Here is a 24,837-nt window from a genome sequence, read left to right on the forward strand (position 1 = left end):
CGTGGTACGCCAGTTTGGTTGTGTGGCTTGAACGTATCTAACTACAAACGTCTGTTTTATAGTAACAAAATCTAGCAGTGAGGCAGACGTGGTTTGGTTCATATCATCCTATATTTTTTCTGTGCTAAGATGTCTATCCAAGTCCACATCACCCTTGTAATTCATAACGATTTTAATCGTGTGTATTGGGAGCTGTGTACTCGCGGTATATAGTTTCTATCATCACTAGTTCATGTATTACTCGCGTAAACTAAGCTGACATTGGCGCGGTGGCTGATGGTAGCGATAGTAAATGGGAAATGCTTTTACGCTCGTTCCCGTCAGCCACCGCGAAGTGTCAGCTTGTCAGCTTGGTTTTCACGAGTAATATTACGGCCCACGAACTTCGTTTGCTCATTCCGAGCTTCCTTTGTTCACACACATCCTCCACTTGACTGCCATCTGGCGGTCGTAATCATTCGGCATTATTCGGAAGTTGCCTTCGAAGCATAGCGTACTAAGAATCGATGAATCGTTGGAACTTGGAATCGTCACGACTCGGAAACACGCAATCGTTCTTACGTATCTTTTGAACGACGATTTGTCCGTATCACGATTCGATTCTTACGATTATTTATTTAGAGTCGTTCAAAGGAACGACTCATTCACGAATCACCACAACTCTAGTAGACACATGCTTCCCGGCTACGGCACCGCTCTTAGGCGCAGCCGTTTGCGTTGTGGTGTTGATGGCAGCCTTAGCATGAGACAATAATTCCATAGTCCATCTGTTGCTCATCTCCGACCGATGGTGTGCGGGTGACACAGAATGATGCAGGGAATCCATTACTTGCTCTCGGATGGCACGCGTAGTTGTGAAGGGTTTGCGCTGCACGTGGTATGTAATACAGCTCTACTCCCTTGAGATGGTCAGTAGTTGTGGACCAGAATCTTGATGACGAGTATGCCAGCTCTTCAGTTCCCAAACAGCCCAACATCGGGGCAGTGTCACATCCTAATGTCTCACAAATCTGGATATTGGACTAATCGACCAGCGAGCCAAATCGAGACCGACAATGAACCCCCTACTGTACTCTGTCAGGTGCTGATAACACACTGTCAGGGGATTACGTGGCATCTCCTTGTGCTGCAAAGTGATTTCTCAACATGTGACGAAGCCCCTTATATACCCTACTAGGCCTGGTAACAGCACTAAACACAAACACCACTGTTGCACTCTTGGTAGCTGTGCTAGCCGACACACAGAATTGCAGCTCTAATCATATACATACCTGCCGTGATATCTACGTGTATGAAGTTATGCTGATATCCGATGATGCCTTTTTATTGCTTCACCTTTGTCAGGCAGTATACATGTACCCTTCCGAGCATAAATAGGCGAAGGAAATAACTACTACTGGAGTCATGACAAATCAGTGGAAGTAAGAGATTATCGTAAAATATCTAGGAGGAACCATCTGAAACTACCGGAAGTGGAAGTACTACATACAACAAACGGTATGTCAGGCTGACATTTATTAGGAGAATGTTAACGAAACGTAATTCATCCACGAAATAAGAGGCTTGTAAAACACTTTTCAATCAATTTCTCGTCAGTCTGGGATCCTTGCCAGGTTGGTTTAACAGAAGAGGTGGAGAAGATCCAACGAAGGACGGTGCTCTTCTTCACAGGGTCATTTATTTGCCGTTACAACATGACAGAGGTGCCCAACAAACTCCAACGGTAGACGCTTCGAGGCAGCCGTTGTGCATCACGGAGAGGTTTACTACTGAGATTTCGAGAGAGTACGTCCCGAGAAGAACTGGGCGACATATTACATCCTCCCACATACGTCTCGCGAAATGACCACAAAGAGAAACTACAACTAATATGGAGGTTTAGCATCATTTTCCCACACGCCATTCACAAATGCAACAGAGAACTGGGGACACGATAATGTTTCGGAAGAACCCTACGCAACGCACGGTATGATGGGTTACGGAGAGTAGATGTAGATGTGGATTACTTAAATAAATGAACATCACGACACAATAGCTCAAGTCTCCTCTATCAGATGGCTACTATCGTCGCGGATGTGTCAGTTAAATTGTCACCGACAATTTACCTTCATTGGAAGTTTGTAAGATTCGCTTGACAGTAGATCAACACAACATCACAACGTTCACCGATTTTCAGACATATTACAATACAAAGGGGAACTAAAAGACGTCGGTGCATTGTAAACATGTCAAAAACAAACTTGTGGACTGAGATTTTAGTTACTAAGTCAGTTACTTGTTCTGAAGGTCATATTCACTATATGCATTATGATGTTAACAGAACAAACATAGAAAACACACACATACACATACACATACACACACACACACACACACACACACACACACACACACACACACACACACACACACACACACACACGCACACACACAAACACTTTAAGAACTTCTTTTTGGTAAAGAACAAGTTGTTGAAGAGAAACATCTTCAATCTACATTTGAAAGAACTGCTGTCTGTCAGACATTTTATTTCCATCGGTAGATTGTCAAAGAGTTTTGCAGCTGTATATTTCACATCTTTCTCTGCCAAAGTTAGATTCATTCAATCGAAATGTAAGTTAGTGTCGTACTTGCGGATATCTCTGTTATTTTCAAAGTGAGATTTATACCAGGCTGATCGTATTATTTCCTCCAACCGCTGTACATTTAATGGACTTTATAGCGAAGTAAAATGAATACGATGGAGGTATATTACTTTCGAATAATGTACTCGCTGGAACAGAACGATGATTTACTCCCTATACATACATGTGTTATCAATTAAAGACATAAAGGACATATTGTCTGTAAATGAGTCCGCGATCATTTTATTTATAGCACTTTTTTTTCACAAGTCCGTCTTGATCAGATAGATTTCTTTACACTTTATGACCGGTTTCGGCTTTAAATCAGAATGTTTTAACGGTCTGAAGATGGCGATAAGCTGAAACCGGTCACAAAGTGTAAAGAAATCTACGTGATCAAGACTGACTTGTGAAAATAAGTGACATACGTGTGTTTCGAACCCCGATAACGTACGTCTGCTGCATCTACAGTTTGATGAAAATATTCCTGATTCTGTTCTTACTCAAAGTATCTCTTGATTGATGTTGCTTCAAACGCCTCTTGAAAGTAAAGTGTTAAAGCACCGAACGTACTGCCTTCACGTAATTGGGAGGCAAAGCAGTTCGCAGCATTTGAAGCAACAGGTTGGCGGCTCAGTCTTGCAACTGTGAACTCTGATGTGTGTTAGCAACAGTTGTGCATGAAGAACTCCAGCACCATATCACTTATATCACTTGGGGGGGAGGGGGGGAGGAGAGATATCTTTGGGCACTATTGTGATGCTAAGATTTTCATGTGCGTGCTAATGAACGTCAACGGTAGTCATGAAATTATAACATTCTGAACGGAGAACTGCAGTGGGATGTAATGTACAGGGAATAGGCAAAATAATGTGAACAGTGGTAATAATGGGATGGTTGTGTTTGACGGTCAACAACGCAGTTAAGGCACGTGTCGCGTTGGACTATGAGCGTTCAGTACGGACTAGGATTCAGTGCAGGTTGTTTAACAGTAGTGCACACTTCGTATTTGCATTCAGAGACCGAGATCGAAGTGCAATGAAAGACCTAACAGAGTTCCAAAGAGGGCAGGTTGTAGGGGACCGATTAACTGGAGCATCAGTAAACAAGACAGCCAAGTTACTGTATGTTTCAAGAGCAACTATTTCAACAGTCACGACAGCCTACACAAATATAGAAAGACATCATCGCGTAAACGTAATAGTTGGCGCAAATCAAAACTAAATGATAGAGAGCGTCATACGCTAGCACGAATTGTGTCAAAACAACACAAAAAGACGGCGTCTAAAGTGACTGCAGACCTCGATGGCTATGTTCGAGCCCCCGTATCTATCGACAGTGTCCGCCGAGAATTCCATAAAGCGAATATTCATGGTTGAACTGCTATATCGAAACCATTATTGATGACAACCAACGCAAAGTAACGTAAAACATGGTGTCAGGAGCATAAATCCTGGACGGCTGATCAACGGAAACACGTCATATTGTCAAACGAGTCAACGTTTTCGTTATTTCCAGCATAGGGCCGGGTTTACGTCTGGAGAACGCTACAAAAAGGCCACAATACTGATTGCTTGATTCCAACGGTTAAGTATGGAGGTGGCAGTGTGATGGTGTCGACAGCCATATCATGTTATTCTGATGGTCCCATCATTACTCTCAAAGGCCGTGTCACAGCCAACGATTATGTGAACATTTTAATGCACCCATTTACACAGCCAGGAAAGTACAATCGTGATATGAGGAGCATACAATTGAAATGCAGCGTCTTCCCTGGCCAGCACAGTCCCCGGATTTGAACATTATCGATCGAAACCTTGGAGCACAGACTCCGGGGTATATTTCTGCCTCCCTCGTCACTACAGGAGTTATAAGAGGTTCTGATCGAAGGGTGGCAAAACATTATACAATCATTATATGCCAGTATTCTAAGAAGAATCGCAGCTGTATTACGGGCAAATGGGGGTCCAACCCCTTATTAATGAAACATTCCCAAGTACAAGTGTTCACATTATTTTGCCTAACCCCTGTATATTGACGTTGTAAGTCAACGCGTAACGGAATGTAACAGTGTCACAAACAGCTTGAGGAGAAAGCTATCTTAACCCCTTAGTGCCGAATGTCGCAAATTCGCATCATACCAATGCTGTGCTAATAATTGGAAGGTTAACTGATTTAGAGTGCCAATGTCTCTGCATAAAGTGCTGCGTTCTCCAGAGTATTTCGAATACCTCTAAAGCGCCAAGATATTTGATTTTTATCTAGAAATTTATACAGGTGTTACGGGATTAAAAGAGCGTCTTTGTTGACGCTGCTATCACTGAACACTTATAGCATGATGCGTTGGAACCATAGGTCTTGTTTGTCATTCCAACATTACGAAGAGAAAATAAACGCCCCTTTACACGGATGCTAAGGAATTCAGCAGCAGCCAGTTTAACAGAGACGTTTTTTTCATTTTAGAGACACCATGTATACGGTAGCGCAGTCAGCTAGACGGGTGTTCAGCGCATAGACGAATATCTGTACAGCTCATTGGATCGAATTCATGTAGTGCTGAGTATTTGTCAAAAGCTTCAAACACCGCTTCCCATAGTATTGAAATCATTGTATTTCGCTACTGGGTTGAAATCTGCCTTAACATTGCACCTAATGGTATCACTGGAGAAGAACTACCTTTGTGCTGAAAAGTAGATAGCTACACAGTCGTGCTTTGCTCACAAAAACAGCCTTCATAACAGTGAGACCAAAACACGAAGCTTCCTTGCATCTGTATAACTATAAAATCATGGCGTGATACCACGAAGTTAAAGGTGACTCTTACGTCTTGTATCAAAACGATACCACAGGTCTTGTGCAAGTTAATGGTCAAAGAGGAAGTGTTCTTTTTCATTTTTATGTTTTACGTTCCGACCATGGAGTGAAAGATGGTTAAAATGGCTCTGAGCACTATGGGACTTAACATCTTAGGTCATCAGTCCCCTAGAACTTAGAACTACTTAAACCTTACTAACCTAAGGACATCACACACATCCATGCCCGAGGCAGGATTCGAACCTGCGACCACAGCGGTCGCGCGGTTCCTGACAGAAGCGCCTAGAACCGCTCGGCCACCGCAGCCGGCTGGAGTGAAAGAGAAACATCTATCTCATTTAGCTTAGCAGAAGGTGACAGCGATTGCTATGGTCGATTAGCATTACATATAGTGGCCTGCTTGCGTTTTATGATACGACGCGTAATCTGTAAGTTAAACAGAGGAATAGGGGAAGGGTCCTTAGTTTGACAGACAGAAGACGAGTGGAAACTGTATGAAGTCGTTCTCAGGTTTGTTTACACGTCACCGTCCGAATACTTCCAAGCCATGGACTCGAACAGTGTAGCAACAATATGCCTTCGTATTCTTCAGAATAATTAAACACGTTCACGGGTAGGATCCGAAGGGTAGAACCAGTGTTATGACCTCCAGGATGCAGAATTTATTTATTTATATATTTATTTATTCTTTGCTTTTAAACTAATTATATAGGAACCTAACACAGCCCATACAAATCACATCTTCGTGGATAATAACAAATTTATATACAGTATTAATTATTTATTCCTAGTACTTACACAGCAAATAACGGACAGCTGAAAAGTGGAAGGAATGTGCAACAGGTTAGGAAATACCCTCAAAAGACGAAAACCGTAGGTATCGGGCAGGAAATCTGAGTGCCGTTTCTGTTGTCCCTCGACGTACAATAACTTTCCGCTCCAAATACCTCGTCAACGCAGTTTCGCACAGCTGTTGCGTAATGCGCTGGGGCGTCGTGTTGAAAGTAATGTGAGATGAAGTCGTCGTAGGTTATTTGTAGTCCCAGAATGGGGTAGGTTGTCAACATTTTCAGCTAGTTCTCTCCAATTACTCTTACATCAGACAACAGAGGCTCAGTTGCTCCGGACATGATATACTATCACAAATGTTAACAGCTGACTGATTTAACTGCCTCTCAAAAACAATTCCTTCGCTCTCTGTATAGCAATAAGTACAATTTTCTGTTGACATAACCTGATAATCTGAAAGTAAAGTTGCCTCATTACTCCAAATTATCATACAAAACACGTCATTATCACCTTTTCTAAATTCGTGTAACATTGTCTCGCAAAACTGAAGACTACGATCAGGAGCGTCTTCCAATAGCCCATTTATGAGATGAGGTACGTAATGTTCGAATTTCGGTTTATCTAAAACTCTCGGCGCGGAAGTTCTAGAAATATCCTGTTCGAGAGACAGCCTACGAGTAGACTTCTAGCGCTGTGGATAACAACTTCTACAACTTTAAGCTTACTTTCATCACTTGTGGTGTCGTACCTAACCTGTGGCAATACACTGAAGCTCCACTTTCCGCAAATTTTTTTCCGTAAATTGAGACAGCCTTCCTTGTAGGCGGAACAGTGTTGAAATTATAATTCCACACATTTACTATAAACGGACACCACGTTCTTAAAGCAAAACCCTTTCTTCATAAGAAAACATATTTACAATAGGCTAGAACTAACAACGAACAATGTCAATGATGTTTGATCTAATATCAGTAAACTCTGGTGTTTCTAGCAATAATTTACGAGGGGTGTTTGAAAAGTCCGTGCAAAAATAAAAACTACTTACGTGTTTGGGGTAACCCTTTTTTATTTTTCGACAGTCTCCTTTTAGACTTATACACTTCGTCCAACGCTGTTATAATTTGATGATCCCTTCCGAATAACAGGAATTGTCCAAGTCTGCAAAATAGCTATTAGTTGTTGCAATCACCTCCTCGTTTGAATAAAATCTTTGTCCCTCCAAGCATTTCTTCAAATTGGGGAACAAATAGTTGACCGAGGGAGCCAAGTCTGGAGAATAGGGGGGATGTGAAACGAGTTGGAATCCTATTTCCATTAGTTTTGCAACCACAACTGCTGAGGTGTGTGCTGGTGCATTGTAGTGATGGTAAGGGACTTTTTTGCAGTCCAATCGCCGGCGTTTTTCTTGCAGCTCGGTTTTCAAACGCTCCAATAACGATGAATAATCTGCACCTGTAATAGTTTTACCTTTTTCCAGATAGTCGATGAGTATTATTCCTTGCGAATCCGAAAAGACACTCGCCATAACCTTTCCGGCCGAAGGAATGGTCTTCGCCTTTGTTGGTGCAGATTCTCCCTTGGTAACCCATTGTTTAGATTGTCGTTTGGTCTGAGGAGTATAGTAATGTATCCATGTTTCATCCACAGTGACGAAACGACTGCAGAGTCCTGCGGATTCTTCCTGAGCAGCTGTAAACAATCCTTGCAACACTGCACACGATTCCGTGTTTGGTCAAGTGTGAGCAATCGCGGAGCCCATCTTGCGGATAGCTTTCTCATGTCCAAACGTTTATGCAAAATATTATGTACCCGTTCATTCGAGATGCCCACAGCATTAGCAATATCACGCACTGTAACTCTTCTGTCGTCCATCACCATATCATGGATTTTATCAATTGTTTCTGGAGTCGTGACCACCACAGGGGTCCAGAACGTTCAGCATCACTTGTGCTCATATGGCCACTCCGAAAATTTTGAAACCACTTATAAACTGTTCTAATCGAAAGTACAGCGTCGCCGTAATGTTTATCAAGCTTCTCTTTAGTCCCCTGAAGCGTTTTGCCATTCATAAAGTAATTTTTAATCACCACAAGAAATTCTTTTTCGTCCATTTTTGGACAATTACATGACTACCTTGAATCACACGAATGCCAAACACAAAGAAATAGACCAATATGGCTGAAACTTGGTGTGCGTTCTTTCCAAAGATGCTACTAACTAAACATGACCTCGATATGCGCAGGTGCTGCCATCTTTCGGACTTTGCACGGACTCGTATCTGGAAAAAACTAATATAGCAGTGCAGTCTGTAGTTTCTATATCAAAAATGATTACCTTAATGTTATCAGTGAGTTACAATGAGTAATGAATTTTGGACCACCCTGTATATATCCTCTAGGGTACTGTGTGCTCCGCGATACATCACTGCCTCTTTCTAACATTCAAGGAATAATTTCGTATTTATTCATTTATGACACACTATCAAACATAAACAAGGATTTTTAACGAACTTGCTGCTTTTCTCTATAATAAAGTATCGATTGTCTCTCCTAAGAGTTGTCAGGTGCATTTTATCACTACTCATCACGTCTTTCATGTGATATCAAGTGCCGACGGAAAGCGTCGATTTGCCGATTTGTTTCCCATTACAGACAAATTATTTTTAAAGCGGAATGTACCTGTTTGATACAGCTGTCAGAAATTAGTCTAGGGCGACATTTGCCCTATCGAGATGTATTAATACGGACAGTAAAATACGAAGAATAACTGGTACTCCAGCAGCGATCGAGCAGTACTGCTGCATGGCGGTAACAGTCAGTGCGGGCTAGGGCGGTACTGGTTATTCTTCGTGGACCACTGTCCCTGTTAATGCGTATCGATGAAACGAATATCGCACTAGACTAATTTGGGAGCGCTCAATTGTATGGGCACGTAAAATTCCGCTTTTAAAAATAATGTTGCTTCTAACGGCAAACAAACCGACTCTTTTCATCGATATTGGGCGTCGCATGAAGGACATGATGGGCTGACTCCAGTTACAAACTACAAAAACTAAGTTGCAATTATCTGGTGAAACACCAGAGGAAATGAACCTTTCTCTCAAAGGGATGGCGGTGGTTGTGAAAACGAAGCGTAACGTCAGAAACAGTCTGAAAAGCTTGTAAGGCTGTTGCAGTGGAGGTTGGGCCGTGAAATAATCGTTAAAAAACTCGATACGGTGCTCCGTTTCCGAGTTAATTAGCACTGAAGTTAGCCAATCAGGCCGTTGCGGGTGCAGATTCAAGCGGCTCGCAAGATACAATTAGCGATAGTTGTCCTCATAACGAAGATGATAGCGGACTGTCCAGTTTTTGTATCGCGCTCTTGTTTGGTTTTAGGAAACCAACACGTTTGGTGACACCATATCTGGCGGGCTGCTTGAATTTGCACGCGCAAGGGCCTGATTGGCTAACTTAATGTTAATTAACTCAGAAGTAGCGAGACGCATCGAATTTTTTTCTTAACAATTATTTCTCAGCACAACCTACCCTGCAACACACATACAAGCTTTACAGACTATGTTTCTGACCACCCTGTACATATAGACTGGGTGATTCAGCTGCCCGTACTGACTGGTTTTACGTAACCTGCAGTACGTCAATATCAGGAACGTATCCGGACAGGCGACAGCCATGTAATCGATACAAATTCCCTCTCAAAGCTTTGGCCGACTGTTAGCAAATGGAATTATACTGTAAAAAATATATGTGAAGACTGGCCGTGACTTACTTCTGTCATTCTTACCCAAGTGTCTCCAATCTTTCTTTGTGTAATTAACAGTGTATTCATATAGGTTTTGGATGTCTCTGAAAGTTTACTCCATTTTCAGCGCTTAGGCTTTCTTAAATGGTTCAGAATTTATATACCGGGTAGTTGTTAATTGCACTCTTCCCATTTTTATACCTCCTTTTCATTTTGTTGGATCTGATGGTGAAACGCACTTTATAAGGCGACGTTTCTATCTACGAAAGGTTAAGTGCAATAAATGAAATAAACTGAAAAAGACATCCGAGACTTGTATGACTACACTGATAATTACAAAAATAGTTTATTGGAGACACTTGGATGAGTGAGACAGAAGTAAGATATATCTTGGTAAAAAATAGCATGCAACCCATGGCCAAACTTCAATTGTATATTTTACATTGTGATTCCGTTTGCTGACAGTCGCCCAAAGCTCTGAGATGGGAAGTTGTATCGATTACGAGGCTGTCGCCGGTCTGCATACCATTCCTTTAAACCACTCATCGGTTTCAACCAAACAGCGGAGGGAAAATGCCAATTAAAGGTTAACTAACTTCTGAAGTAGTGTTAAACGATTGTTCACCTAACTAACATTCCTTGTAGTAGCTAGTAGAGAATCAATACATATTACAAAAAATGGATGTAGGTACATGTATATGTATGTTCCGCACCTCCTCCGAAACCACTGGATTGATTTTACAAAATTTGGTAAGCATATCACTCACTGTCTGGAAAGAACCACTGAGGAGGTAAGAAACACCTACCTCTCAAAGGGGCGCGGGTGCAGGTGGAAAAGGAGCTCAGCTCACGACGTGCACATGGACAGACTACGTTCATCCAGTATTTAAGAATGAGAGCACTTAGTGACTTGAAACGAACTTCACACAAAATTTCGAATCTTTGCGAGACTTTTTCTCGTTTCCACCTTCCACAAAATGTGAAAAAAGTTCTTCGCTTACTACATTTTCTCTATTCATGCACTAAAACTGGAGATCGATTCTGTACAACACGTTGCAAGGCATCCCAAATACGTTCAATAATGTTCATGTCTGGGGAGTTTGGCGGCCAGTGGAAGTGTTTAAACTCAGAAGAATGTTCCTGGAACCACTTTTTAGCAATTCTGGACGTGTGGGGTGTCGCATTGTCCTGCTGGAATTGTCCAAGTTCGTTGGGATGCACAATGGACATGAATGGATGCAGGTAATCAGACAGGATGCTTACGTATGTGTCACCTGTCAGAGTCATATCTAGACATATCAAGGGTCCCACATCAATACTACGGCACATGCCCCACACCATAACAGAGCCTCCACAAGCTTGGACAGTCCCTTGCTGACATGCAGGGTCCATGAGTTCATGAGGTTGTCTCCATATCCCGACACGTTCATCCGATCGATACAATATGAAACGAGACTTGTCCGACCAGGCAACATATTTAACATATTTCCAGTCACCAACAGTCCAATGTCAGTGTTGACGGACCCAGACGAGGCGTAAAGCTTCATGCCATGCAATCATCATCAAGAGCACACGAGTGGGCCTTCGGCTCCGAAAACCGATATAGTCTTTTTAGCCTTTTCCACTCGGCTCATGCATTTGTTTAACTCATAAGACATCTCCTCCTCTTTCTCCTCCCTGTGTCCACTTCTTCTTTCCACTGTCTGTCCACATCATCCTCCCACCTCTTTCTGTTTATCTCCTGTGACTCATTCTCATTCTCTCTTCATCTCATCCTGTCCCTCTCTTTGTCCATTTCCTCCACTCCCCCTCTCTGACAATATCTTACTCCTCCTCCCTCTAATGATATCCTCCACCTCTCTCTTTCCATCTCCTCCTCCCCCTCTTCCTGTTTTACCTGACCACTTCCTTTCTACACCTTCCACATGCCTCACGCATTTTTCCCTCCTACCCTTTTCCTGTAGATTTGCTCCTCCCTGTCGCTCTGTCATTTCCCTCCCCTATCCATCTCAACCTGTACCCAGCCATATTCATTAGCATGTGTAACCCTGAAATAAAGTTCAATAAAGCAGGTCAATACTACCCCCACAACAGTCCTGCCATGCAGGGCAGGCTACCCTTAAAGGGCTTGAAAATTATTTATTTGCCAGTGACATACAGGCTGCCATGCAAAGCATGCCGAAACCAATCCAACACAATATGCTTCTGTATAAGATATCTGTCGTGCAGGGCAGCCTAATGCCAGAGACTGGGAGAAACCCTTTGTTTTCCCATGTCTGCACTACTATTGGGGCTAGGAGTACATGAACCCCACAGTGCTGATACTTGTGAAGCCTGTTGTTTCTGTGCCAAGTTTGGTTGAAATCGATCCAAGAGTTTGGGAGGAGAACTGGGTCGCTAGTTTAGTACTAATGATAGGGAAGAGTAGTAAAGTTAGTAGACTTACTCTCCATCGGCAGTGGAGACTCCGAAGCTGATGGAGTTGTTACTGCCGTCAGCACCATCGTCCTGGTAGAGCAGCGTCACATCCTTGCCCAGCGACACACTCAGCTGCTCGTCGCCCATGTCGTCGTAGATGGTGAACAGCACCGCATGCTCCATGCCTGCAGCACAGTGCCCTCGTCTCAAATGATGAACTGTGTACTCCATGGCACAACACAGCTGCTTTCAAATAGTCAAGCAACAATTTCACACTTACTCATTTACCATACACTCTCAAATGTAAAAGCAAAATTTTAACTAACGCTCTATTTTATTGTAAGTAAGGTTGTATATATTGATTAATGTACACTCTGTGATTAAAAAGAGAAGCTCCCAGAAGGGGGGGGGGGGCGAAGGAAACAAAATGACACTTCATGGGTTGAGAGGGTATGTAATATTATTTCAGTGATTACAAAATTGACTCAAATTTACAAATAACTTGGCAGTATGAGTCCACATATCAGCATGATGTTGCACTCCTGTGTGAAATTGGTCCACAACTGTTGTAACTGCTACTTGAAATCTAGGATACTGGCATTACGAAGGAGTTGACGTTTGAACTGGTACCATTCATGTTCTGTCGGGACACAGTTGGGCTCTTTCTGCCCACGAGGAGACCTCACCAGTATGCTCGCAGTTCTTAACGACATGTACCATGTGTGGATGAGCACTGTCCTGTTGAAAGATGACACCAGGATACTGTCGCATGAGAGGTGACACACGAGAATGCAGGATGTCCACGATGTATCGTTGTGCTCTCAGAGCTGCCTTAGTTACTACCATCTGTGACTCAATGCCATACTCGATGGCTCCTCATCCATGACCCAATGAGTAACACTGCGGTGCCTCATCAACACATTACAAGAATGTGACCTCTCCCTTGGTTGCCACCACTTGTTATCCAGGATAGCGCAGAACTATGATACATCGCTAAACACAATGCGACGCCATTCATCAGCAGTGCCTGCTTCCCAGTCAGGGCCCCACTCCAAATGTAATCGCATGCGTTGTGGTGTTAAGGGCAATCTTAACACTGGACACTAACTCACTATTATTGCTCCTGCTAGTCTCTGACTGATGCTGTGCGATGACACAGACCGTTCCAGGGAGTCCTTTACTTGTAATCTCTTAGACTTTACTGGTGATTTGTTGTCATATCGTTAAGATCAAGTGTTCTGCCGGTTTTCCTAGTTTTAACAACACAATATTTCTACAAAGTAACTCGATGTCTTCATCAGATGTTCCCTGAGCTGTCTGCCTGGGTGCTCGGGTCGAATATTTATGCCTAGGCGGTGCCTGGAACACTGTCTGCTGCCTGCTCCGGATCAGATATTCAGATATTCCCTCTTCGGTCTGCGACCACAAGGCGCGTATCCGTACTGCAACAGGTGCTCCCTATTCCATCCGCGCCCGGGGCAGTTGTCTCCCGTAATGGCGACCTTCTCCTTGCGTTCCGTACTCGGTCCGCTCCACTGCGGCAGCCTACTGCGGTCGAGACCGCCGTCCGGTGGTCTGTATTAGTTCTCCCTAAGGTGGAGTCCCTGAGGTATCAGGTTGTTGACGTTGTTCCGTATCTCGTCCTCAACCGCTGTGGCTATCTTTTGCAGCGGTGGCCACCGCCGGGTGCTCCGTGTGTGTGGTCTGATCCTTTCATTTACACTTGCAGTTGTCTGAGGTTCGTTACTGGAGTTGGTAACTTTTTCATTGATGGCACTATTTCGGAATCTAGGGTTTTGGGACAGGATCCTGATTTTATCGTAATCCGTGGTGCGTTCATGCTCCAGGTAGTGTTCTGCTAATGCTGATTTTGAGGCTAGCCCAAGCATCGGATGTCTTTGGTGTTCTTCACGTCTTATATCCAGTCTTCTGGTGGTCTGGTCGATATACGACATACCGTACTCACTAGGCGTGTTGTAAATGCCGGGTTTTCTTCAACCCAGATCATCCTTAAACATTGGTGATTTTGCAGGGGGGGGGGGGGGGGGGGTAGAATACGCTTTTGGTTTCATGTTTCTTCATTATTCTGATGATCTTGGCAGAGATAGGTCCTGCATACAATAGAAAATCTTCCTTCCTGGCCTCTTCTTCTGCCGGCCGGAGTGGCCGTGCGGTTCTAGGCGCTACAATGTGGAACCGAGCGACCACTACGGTCGCAGGTTCGAATCCTGCCTAGGGCATGGAGGTGTGTGATGTCCTTAGGTTAGTTAAGTTTAATTAGTTCTAAGTTCTAGGTGACTGATGACTTCAGAAGTTAAGTCGCATAGTGCTCAGAGCCATTTGAACCTCTTCTTTTTGTTCCTTTTCCATTGTATCAGGTCGTCTGGTGGATGTAACATATCTGAAGAAACACTTCAGCTGGTAGGTGGCAGCTGTAAGGGACTCATTCACGAACTTATCCACAAACAGATTCGCCACTACCAGAGACAAGTGGCTACCCATCGCCACACCTTCAGTCTGCTCATAGAATTGAAGTCCACATAGGATGTCAGTCGATGTTAAAATATCCTTGAAAAGATCCAGGATAGGTCCGTCAAACTTCTCATTGATCAAATCGAGTGGGTCTTGGTATAGTAGACTGGTGAATAGGGACACCACATCAAAGGGACAGACTGGACGCTGTAGGAGGGGGAGTTGACAAAAATATTGTCTCTACGGCTCTTACGCCGCTTTAGGCATAGTAATGTGTTGTGTTTTCAGTGTTTCCGCATTTATGGCAATCCTCTGTCAGCGCCCCATTTGTAAGAATACTGGAGTTGACACTGTTCCTACCTGCCTTCCTTATCTTCCGGGTTAAACACGATGGTGCAGCCACCCGGGCCAGCTCTTCAGTTTGCTTCTCCGGCTGACACCTACCATGTTAAACACAGAGGGTGGAGGGGGAGGGTGGTAACAGAGGACTAGGGCCAGAATCTGAGAAGCTAGTTCCACAGCGAACTTCATAATGACGTAAGTTACACAACGAAAAACATGGCAATGCTGACCGATGCACGAGAGTTCTTTCATGAGGTATTGGCGAACGCTATAGAAATTTTTTTTAATGTGTTTCACATTGCACTCATTGTGAAATGGGAAGAAGCAGATACGGTCTCTAAATTCACAAACGGTTTCTGAAGCGCTGAAGATCTCATGGTCGAGTCTGTTAGCTCGGCACACTTCTCACTGCTCGCTTGGCAACGTAAACAAATCAGGCACTTTTGTAGGAGCGAATACGCAGGTCGTAAAGGCACTGAGTCCTGGGAAGAGACGCGACCAGCTGGTGCGGTCCGTTTGTGTTGTTTTTATCGCGAGTAGAGTAATAAACACGCAGATGGCTAGACGACCGAGTCACGGCCTCTGAAGATGCATCGCACGAAATACGGCCGTGGAGGCTTACGAAACACCCGGGGACACTCGCAGTGGCCGAGTTTGTTTTTGTAGCGCTTTCAGTGTCTGCAGGGCTGGACAGGCCTACCAGCGGAAATGTCATTCGCTCCAAAACCGAATGAAACCGACATATTGGCATATTAGAACTTATTTTCCATCACATGTGTCTTGTATCATTGTCGTCAGTTGTATTATTTCACATACGTTATTACACCAGTGATAAAGAGTAAGGGTAATGATAATATGTTACTGGGTGTTTTAACTGATAAATGATCTGAATTGTTCCCATGGAAGAAAATACAGGGAAAAGTGAATGAATCGAAATTTAAGAAATGAACATGTATGAAAAACGCAATTAAGAAGAACATTTCCTGTTTATTAAATTCTCATAAAGATTTCTACTAAAATGATGGAGTGTTTAAAGCGTCCTAAGTCAAAAAATATTTTCATAAACACTATCTGCAGGAATAATAAGCAGATGCACGAAGAAATTTATTTTAGAGGTACTTCATGTCTTGTTATATTTCAATTAATTGTTTACAATAAATTCTGAATAAGAGAGAAATCGGTTTTATATTGGAAACAGATAACTCGTAAGTGTAAATACTGTAATTTACCCGGGTATAGTTATCGGATTTAGAAGAGTGAAATGCGACTGAATTTGTCTCTGAAATCAACTACACTAACAGCAGAATTTACTATAGTCACTTCTGGAAATGGAAGTTGATACCCGATATTTCTATAATTAATATAGCTATGACGAGAGGCTGTACGCCGTTTAGAGACGAGTTTCTTAAAACTGATTAAGGTGAAGAGAGAAATAAGATATCGTAAATGGTTATGGTGAACGAATTAGGTAAATCATTCTGTATAATGCACAAACACGTAACTCTGACGTCTGTTGTAAAATACAGTGTAAGGATTTTGTTATTGTTTGTGAACCTTCACAATCAATAATCCTTCACAGTTGTTCGCGATTGGTTTGAAGAACATTCTGGATAGTCCCAGCGAATGATATGGCCACCCAGATCGCCCAACATGAACCCCATAGGACATTTATGGGTTATAATCGAGAGACCAGTCGTTCATAAATCCTACTCCGGCAACACTTTCGCACTTATAGACGGCTATAGTGGCAGAATGGCTCAATGTTTCTGCAAGAGATTTTCAGTGACTTGTTGAGTCCACGCCACCTGGAGTTGCTGTACTACCCATGGCAAAAGGATGTCCGACGCGATATTAAGATGTATCCCATGGCTTTTGTCACCTCATTGTACATGCCCAATACGGTGTAGGGGCACCACACGGATAGCAGTGCGTGTTACAGCGCGGGGACCTGATCAGACCGCGGATCCACTCCGCCTGGCGGATTAACGACGACGGAGCCTGGATGTAGTTTTTAGGCGGTTTCCCACAGCCCATGAATACAGTGGCACACAATCTACTCCTCTCGGCCTGCATCAAGAATGCGGCTGTGTCGTGATTAGCGTCCTCGACCTATGGACGCGTTACGTTAGTAGAGCCACCCCATGAAACACATGAAAGGCAACAGAAAGATATGGAACTTAACTCAAGAAGTTAGCATCCGTTCTGGTAATAAAAAACTGTAAAACACTACTTTTCGCTCCGTTTCCAGTTAAGTCCCGGCAGTGAAAGTGTCACACAACCGGAAGGATATGAACTAGCTACTTTCGGGTTGAACTGTACCGCAGCTATCCATTCAGGTAATAAGGCTAGTCGTTGACAAGAGGCACACAGCTTTTTCGGACGGGCCATGGGAACACCACAAAGAATTCAACAGAATGGTGGAAGTATCGTCCTGATGCCAGTTGAAACCGTGTATCCGTGTGTGTGTGTGTGTGTGTGTGTGTGTGTGTGTGTGTGTGTGTGTGTGTGTGTGTGTGTATGGGGGGGGGGGGGGCACAGTGCTGTGGTGTGGTTCAAATGGTCAATTGGCTCTGAGCACTATGGGATTTAACAACTGAGGTCATTAGTCCCCTAGAGCTTAGAACTACTTAAACCTAACCAGCCTAAGGACATCACACACATCCATGCCCGAGGCAGGATTCGAACCTGCGACCGTAACGGTCGCGCGATTCCAGACTGAAGCGCCTAGAACCGCTCGGCCACACCGGCCAGCGCTGTGGTGTGGAGTGGAGTGTAATGTACTGTGTGTTTCTGTGCTTAGGGACAGTGTTGCGAACCGGGTGAATATCATGAAAGATAGTACAACTGTATGCATGAATTAGCTACTTTTCAAAATTTTCTGTTTCGATTAAGATGACATATATGAGACAATTTTGTAAATGATCTGTGGATGAATAAACAACTAACAGACGAAGGTAGTCAGCAAGCAAGTACATTTTTTAATTGTTTGGCAGCATAGGAACTAAGAATACTACAAACTATGAATGGTACATACATACGCAGATATATATGTTACGGTACAAGCTTGAACTGTGAAAGGACGTGGAAAGATATTGGTCATACTTTGGCAAAAAACCACTTCGGCACTCGCCTTACCAATATAGGAAAATTATGGAGCATCTGAAACTGGGTGATCGGAGGGGGATTGAACTGCCTTCCTCTCGAATAGGTGGCCATTACGCCACCTCGTTTGGTAAGATGCCTGGTCAAGCTTACGCTGCCGGATATATCCATAGATAAATAATGACAGGGAGTGGAGCGAGCATGGGACATTATCTCCAAGGACAGCATGTGACACCTATGTCCGCCTCACTACACAACAACATGTCATTTATAGCTGAAAAAACTATACAAAATATTGAAATTGTTATCAGAGGCAATCTGTCGTTTAGTGTATGACCATATGATCACGATCGTATGCGATGTACAACCCACATAATAATCAAAAGTATCAACTGAAATATACAAATACAGAAGTTGGTCGAAAATACAAATGAAATATACTAATACGAAAGTTGGACAAAAATACGGAAACACCAAAAGGAGGCCTGATACGATATTAGGAGGTATCCCATGACTTTTGTCACCTCAGTGTACATGCCCAATACGGCGTAGAAACACCCACCCGGATAACCGTGTGTAAAAGTCCCGCCTCAGTTCCACGATTTGAAAACTTTCTCTCTCTTTCCCATGAATACAGTAACACTACACGCAGACAGTTTGTGTACACATATTTCTTTACGTGGAGTAAGGGGGTGAAGACAGGAAGAGTATCTGGCTAACTCTTAAGTTAATCATGATTTACAATCGTCTCGGAATGGGTAAATACATATTATGTACGGTTTTCAAGGGAATCATTTACCATTCTTCCATCAAAATAGCGGCAAGTTACGGAAACAGTGATGGAGGTGGATAGCAATTACACACACTTCTCTCCAAAGTAGAAGGCTCAATAGTATCGTCATTTGGTGACTATAGTGGCGAGGAGAGATGCGACAGTTCATCTTCGTGCTCACAAAATAAGTTCTGCACGATGAGGGCTGTGTGAATATGGGTCTGTCTTCTTAGAGCACAGCATTCCATGGGTTGGGCCTAGTGAGCCGAAATGGTAACATAATCCTTCGCACTAACGCGACCTTTTAGAGTAACTATGAGACCCATGGAAAAGCCAGACATGGCTGGCCACATCGTAACCGAACCCCCGCCATTTTTCGCCCTTGGATCATAAACTCGGCCAGAAGTTGTAATGAGAAACAAGACTTCTTCCATTGCTCCATAGTCTAGATTTTATGGCTTCGGCAACACGTTTTCGTCTTATGGGCATTTGTATCACTGATGACTGGTTTTGGAATTCCATCTTGCCCTGCAATTCCGTGGCTATAGAACTTCCTTCGCGTTGTTTTGGTGCTGACAGTGTTGACGAGTGTGACATTCAGTTCTGTTGGACTTCGCAGCTACTATTCTCTTATTTTTCAATGGCAGTCGGTAGCGATCACTCAACACGCACTTTTGTCCGCGTTGTGACATAGCGGCTGATCTTTCCCGCTTTCCATGTGTGTGGTATAAATCTTCTATGCGGTGCCTCTTAAAGCAACAAAAACTTCGGCTACTTTGGTTACGGAATCATTCACCAAACGAGCATGAACAATTTCCAGACGTTTGAATTCACTTAGCTCCGACACAACACCCTCACAATTGCACACAAGACTGTTCTGCAACCACTGATACTTGCAGTGTATTGAGGAAATTGCAAGGGTGCCGTTCGTGGTCAAATACAACAGTGCAATCTGCATGTTGGACTATCATCTGCATTTATGATCAAGCATGTATTTCTCACAATGTTTCCATATTTTAGTCCAGGCCGTAAATTGTAGCCATTAACTTTCATTGACCCTTCCACTACGAGTTTCGGAAGATTGTACACTACTGACCATTAAAAGTGCTACACCACGAAGATGACGTGCTACAGACGCGAAATTTAACCGACAGGAAGAAGATGCTTTGATATGCAAATGATCACCCTTTCAGAGCATTCACACAAGGTTGGCGCTGGTGGCGACACCTACAACGTGCTGACATGAGGAAAGTTTCCAGCCTATTTCTCATATGCAAACAGCAGTTAACCGGCGTTGCCTGGTAAAACGTTGTTGTGATGTCTTGTGTAAGGAGGAGAAATGCCTACCATCACGTTTCCGACTTTGATAAAGGTCGGGTTGTAGCCTATCGCGATTGCGGATTATCGTATCGTGACATTGCTGCTCGCGTTGGTTGAGATCCAATGACTGTTAGCAGAATATGGAATAGGTGGGTTCAGGAGGGTAACACGGGACACCATGCTGGATCGCAACGGCCTCGTATCACTAGCAGTCAAAATGACAGGAATCTTATCCGCGTGGCTGTAACGGATCGTGCTGCCACGTCTCGATCCGTGAGTCAGCAGATGGGGACGTTTGCAAGACAACAACCATCTACACGAACAGTTCGACGACGTCTGCAGCAGCATGGACTATCAGCATCACAGACAGGAGCGCCTGCGATGGTGTACTCAACGACGAACCTGGGTGCACGAATGGCAAAACGTCATATTTCTCGGATGAATCCAGGTTCCATTTACAGCATCATGATGGTCGCATTCGTGTTTGGCGACATCGTGGTGAACGCACATTGGAAGTGTGTATTCGTCATCGCCACACTGGCGTATCACCCGGAGTAATGGTATGGGGTGCCATTGGTTACACATCTTGGTCACCTCTTGTTCGCACTGGCGGCACTTTGCACAGTGGACGTTACATTTTAGATGTGTTACGACTTGTGGCTCTACCCTTCATTCGGTCCCTGCGAAACCCTACATTTCAGCAGGATAACGCACGACCGCATGTTGCAGGTCCTGTACGGGCCTTTCTGGATACAGAAAATGTTCGACTGCTGCCCTGACCAGCACATTTTCCATTTCTCTCTCCAATTGAAAACGTCTGGTCAATGGTGGCCGAGAAACTATCTCATCACAATGCGACAGTCACTACTCTTGATGAACGGTGGTATCGTGTTGAAGCTTCATGGGCAGTTGTACCTGTACACGCCATCCAAGCTCTGTTTGACTCAATGCCCAGGCGTATCAAGGTCGTTATTACGGCCAGAGGTGGTTGTTCAGGGCACTGATTTCTCAGGGTCTATGCACCCAAACTGCGTGATAATGTAATCACATGTCAGTTCTAGTGTAATATACACTCCTGGAAATTGAAATAAGAACACCGTGAATTCATTGTCCCAGGAAGGGGAAACTTTATTGACACATTCCTGGGGTCACATACATCAAATGATCACACTGACAGAACCACAGGCACATAGACACAGGCAACAGAGCATGCACAATGTCGGCACTAGTACAGTGTATATCCACCTTTCGCAGCAATGCAGGCTGCTATTCTCCCATGGAGACGATCGTAGAGATGCTGGATGTAGTCCTGTGGAACGGCTTGCCATGCCATTTCCACCTGGCGCCTCAGTTGGACCAGCGTTCGTGCTGGACGTGCAGACCGCGTGAGACGACGCTTCATCCAGTCCCAAACATGCTCAATGGGGGACAGATCCGGAGATCTTACTGGCCAGGGTAGTTGACTTACACCTTCTAGAGCACGTTGGGTGGCACGGGATACATGCAGACGTGCATTGTCCTGTTGGAACAGCAAGTTCCCTTGCCGGTCTAGGAATGGTAGAACGATGGGTTCGATGACGGTTTGGATGTACCGTGCACTATTCAGTGTCCCCTCGACGATCACCAGAGGTGTACGGGCAATGTAGGAGATCGCTCCCCACACCATGATGCCGGGTGTTGGCCCTGTGTGCCTCTGTCTTATGCAGTCCTGATTGTGGCGCTCACCTGCACGGCGCCAAACACGCATACGACCATCGTTGACACCAAGGAAGAAGCGACTCTCATCGCTGAAGACGACACGTCTCCATTCGTCCCTCCATTCACGCCTGTCGCGACACCACTGGAGGCGGACTACACGATGTTGGGGCGCGAGCGGAAGACGGCCTAACGGTGTGCGGGACCGTAGCCCAGCTTCATGGAGACGGTTGCGAATGGTCCTCGCCGATACCCCAGGAGCAACAGTGTCCCTAATTTGCTGGGAAGTGGCCGTGCGGTCCCCTACGGCACTGCGTAGGATTCTACGGTCTTGGGGTGCATCCGTGCGTCGCTGCGGTCCGGTCCCAGGTCGACAGGCACGTGCACCTTCCGCCGACCACTGGCGACAACATCGATGTACTGTGGAGACCTCACGACCCACGTGTTGAGCAATTCGGCGGTACGTCCACCCGGCCTCCCGCATGCCCACTATACGCCCTCGCTCAAAGTTCGTCAACTGCACATACGGTTCACGTCCACGCTGTCGCGGCATGCTACCAGTGTTAAAGACTGCGATGGAGCTCCGTATGCCACGGCAAACTGGCTGACACTGACGGCGGCGGTGCACAAATGCTGCGCAGCTAGCTCCATTCGACGGCCAACACCGCGGTTCCTGGTGTGTCCGCTGTGCCGTGCGTGTGATCATCGCTTGTACAGCCCTCTCGCAGTGTCCGGAGCAAGTATGGTGGGTCTGACACCCCGGTGTCAATGTGTTCTTTTTTCCATTTTCAGGAGTGAATTTGTCCAATGAATACCAGTTTATCATCTGCATTTCTTCTTAGTGTAACAATTTTAATGGCCAGTAGTGTATCTCCACCAACAAGGAGATTTATTTTAATTTATGCAACATACAAAGTTTTTAAATATGATTTTACTGAATACCTGCGCCGCTGGTTTTTCTGAGCACAGGCTGCTTTTACGAATCATACTTACGTTACACATATGTACACATTCTTTGCACATGTTATCTGTTAGTACACATCTTTGTTTACATCAGCTTATAAAAAGTGAGGTGTACAACGCAAAAATGATCGGGTTAAGCAGCCTGTGGGATCTGAAAGACAGTACCATATGTTGCACATAAAATCGTACGTATTAACCACCAATGTTATGTCAATTTAAATAAATACACATGATGATAACATACACAGGGTGTTCGGATAGTCCCGTTACAAACTTCTAGTACTTGTAGAGGGGAGTGAATAAATAATACGAAGGCTATTCGGAAAGTAAGGAATGATATGTGGCGAAATGGAAACCACAGTGAAAATCAAAACTGTCTTATTTGCAACGGTTAGCTACACCTTCCAGCTACTTCTCTACACAGTTGCCGCTCAGACTTACACATCTGTCGTAGCATTGTATCAACTTTTAAGTTCCCTCGTTATAGACTACAGCCGCCAGTACTTTTATACAATTTTCTACTCTGGACTGGAGCTCGTTGTCTGTGTCAAAATATTATCTTCATAGCCAGCGGTTCATATGAGCAGAGATGATCTTCAGTGGTAGCCAATGACGGACTGTATTGTGGGTGATAAAACACTCCCCATCGAAAATGCTGCAGGAGTATCTTCATGGCCTCTGCCGGCCGGTGTGGTCGAGTGGTTCTAGGCGCTTCAGTCTGGAACCGCGCGACCGCTACAGTTGCAGGTTCGAATCCTGCCTCGGGCGTGGATGTGTGTGATGTCCTTAGGTTAGTTATTATTAAGTTCTAGGGGACTGATGACCTCAGATGTTAAGTCCCATAGTTCTCAGAGCCATTTGAACCATACATTGCCCCTGCAGAGTGCGACCGATTATTGGCGTGTAGAACGAACCACTTGGCAGTTATGTTCTGTGGATTGCATAGCTTCAGGCGAAATCTTTCGCCAGGCCCTCATACTTGGTGTTAGACAGTAATTTCTAGCCATCTTTACCTTCTCACTGTGAGCTCAGAACTGAAAAGGGCATGATGCGATCGACAGGCGTACTAGACACAGTGCCCAACCCATCTGTGCAAAGCTTCATCAGGTTTTCACTGTATTTTCCATTTCGCGACATATCGTTCCTTACTTTCCGAATAACCCTCGTATTTTGGATAGGAGCCCACGTCCGGAAACGTACCGTTTGTACGATACAGCCATTTGAAAACATGTTTGATACGTATGTATGCAACAGGTTAGTCATGGTTGGAGGTGGTTGCATCGGATGAGCTTACCTTTATCGCCATAACCACGCAACGAATTGGAGAGGGGGTACCTACACCGACAGCAGGCGTAAACTGTGGTGCCCTAAGGAAATGATACACTCCCGGTCTGGAAGAGGGCGTATTGCATTACGTTGAAGAGAACCCGTCAACGAGCACACGACAGTTTTTTTTAGCAATTAATGACTGCAACTGTAAAACAAGTGATATAATGGGTCACGCCCAATCAATTACTTGTAAAAGTGGTCGTGTTACCAACATGTTTTGAGATGGTTGTAGCCGGAAATGGTACATTCCCGGACATGGGTTCTAGTTCAAAATGTTATCAACTCACTCCAGTCTAGAAGTCCTAGCAGTTTGTAACGGGAATTTCCGAACATCTTGTGGTGGCAAAATATATAGAAGTGACTTAGACATAACATAAAATATTCACGTTTAAATGCGAATGGTACTGCTTCATGTTAAATCATTACTTAAAATCACTTTTCATATTCTGATATGCA

General features: G+C 44.3%; 1 protein-coding gene across 1 annotated transcript in view; it reads right to left on the reverse strand.

Annotated features, from left to right (window-relative positions):
• The window catches only part of LOC126299514 (collagen alpha-1(XI) chain-like), a 497,414-nt gene that overhangs the window by 236,852 nt on the left and 235,725 nt on the right, over positions 1–24,837 (reverse strand). The window contains exon 3 of the mRNA XM_049991477.1: positions 12,415–12,571. Coding sequence (XP_049847434.1) covers positions 12,415–12,571 — 157 coding nt within the window. The remainder of the gene's footprint in view (positions 1–12,414; positions 12,572–24,837) is intronic.

This window comes from Schistocerca gregaria, chromosome X (assembly GCF_023897955.1).
Source record: "Schistocerca gregaria isolate iqSchGreg1 chromosome X, iqSchGreg1.2, whole genome shotgun sequence".
Lineage (NCBI taxonomy): Eukaryota > Metazoa > Arthropoda > Insecta > Orthoptera > Acrididae > Schistocerca > Schistocerca gregaria.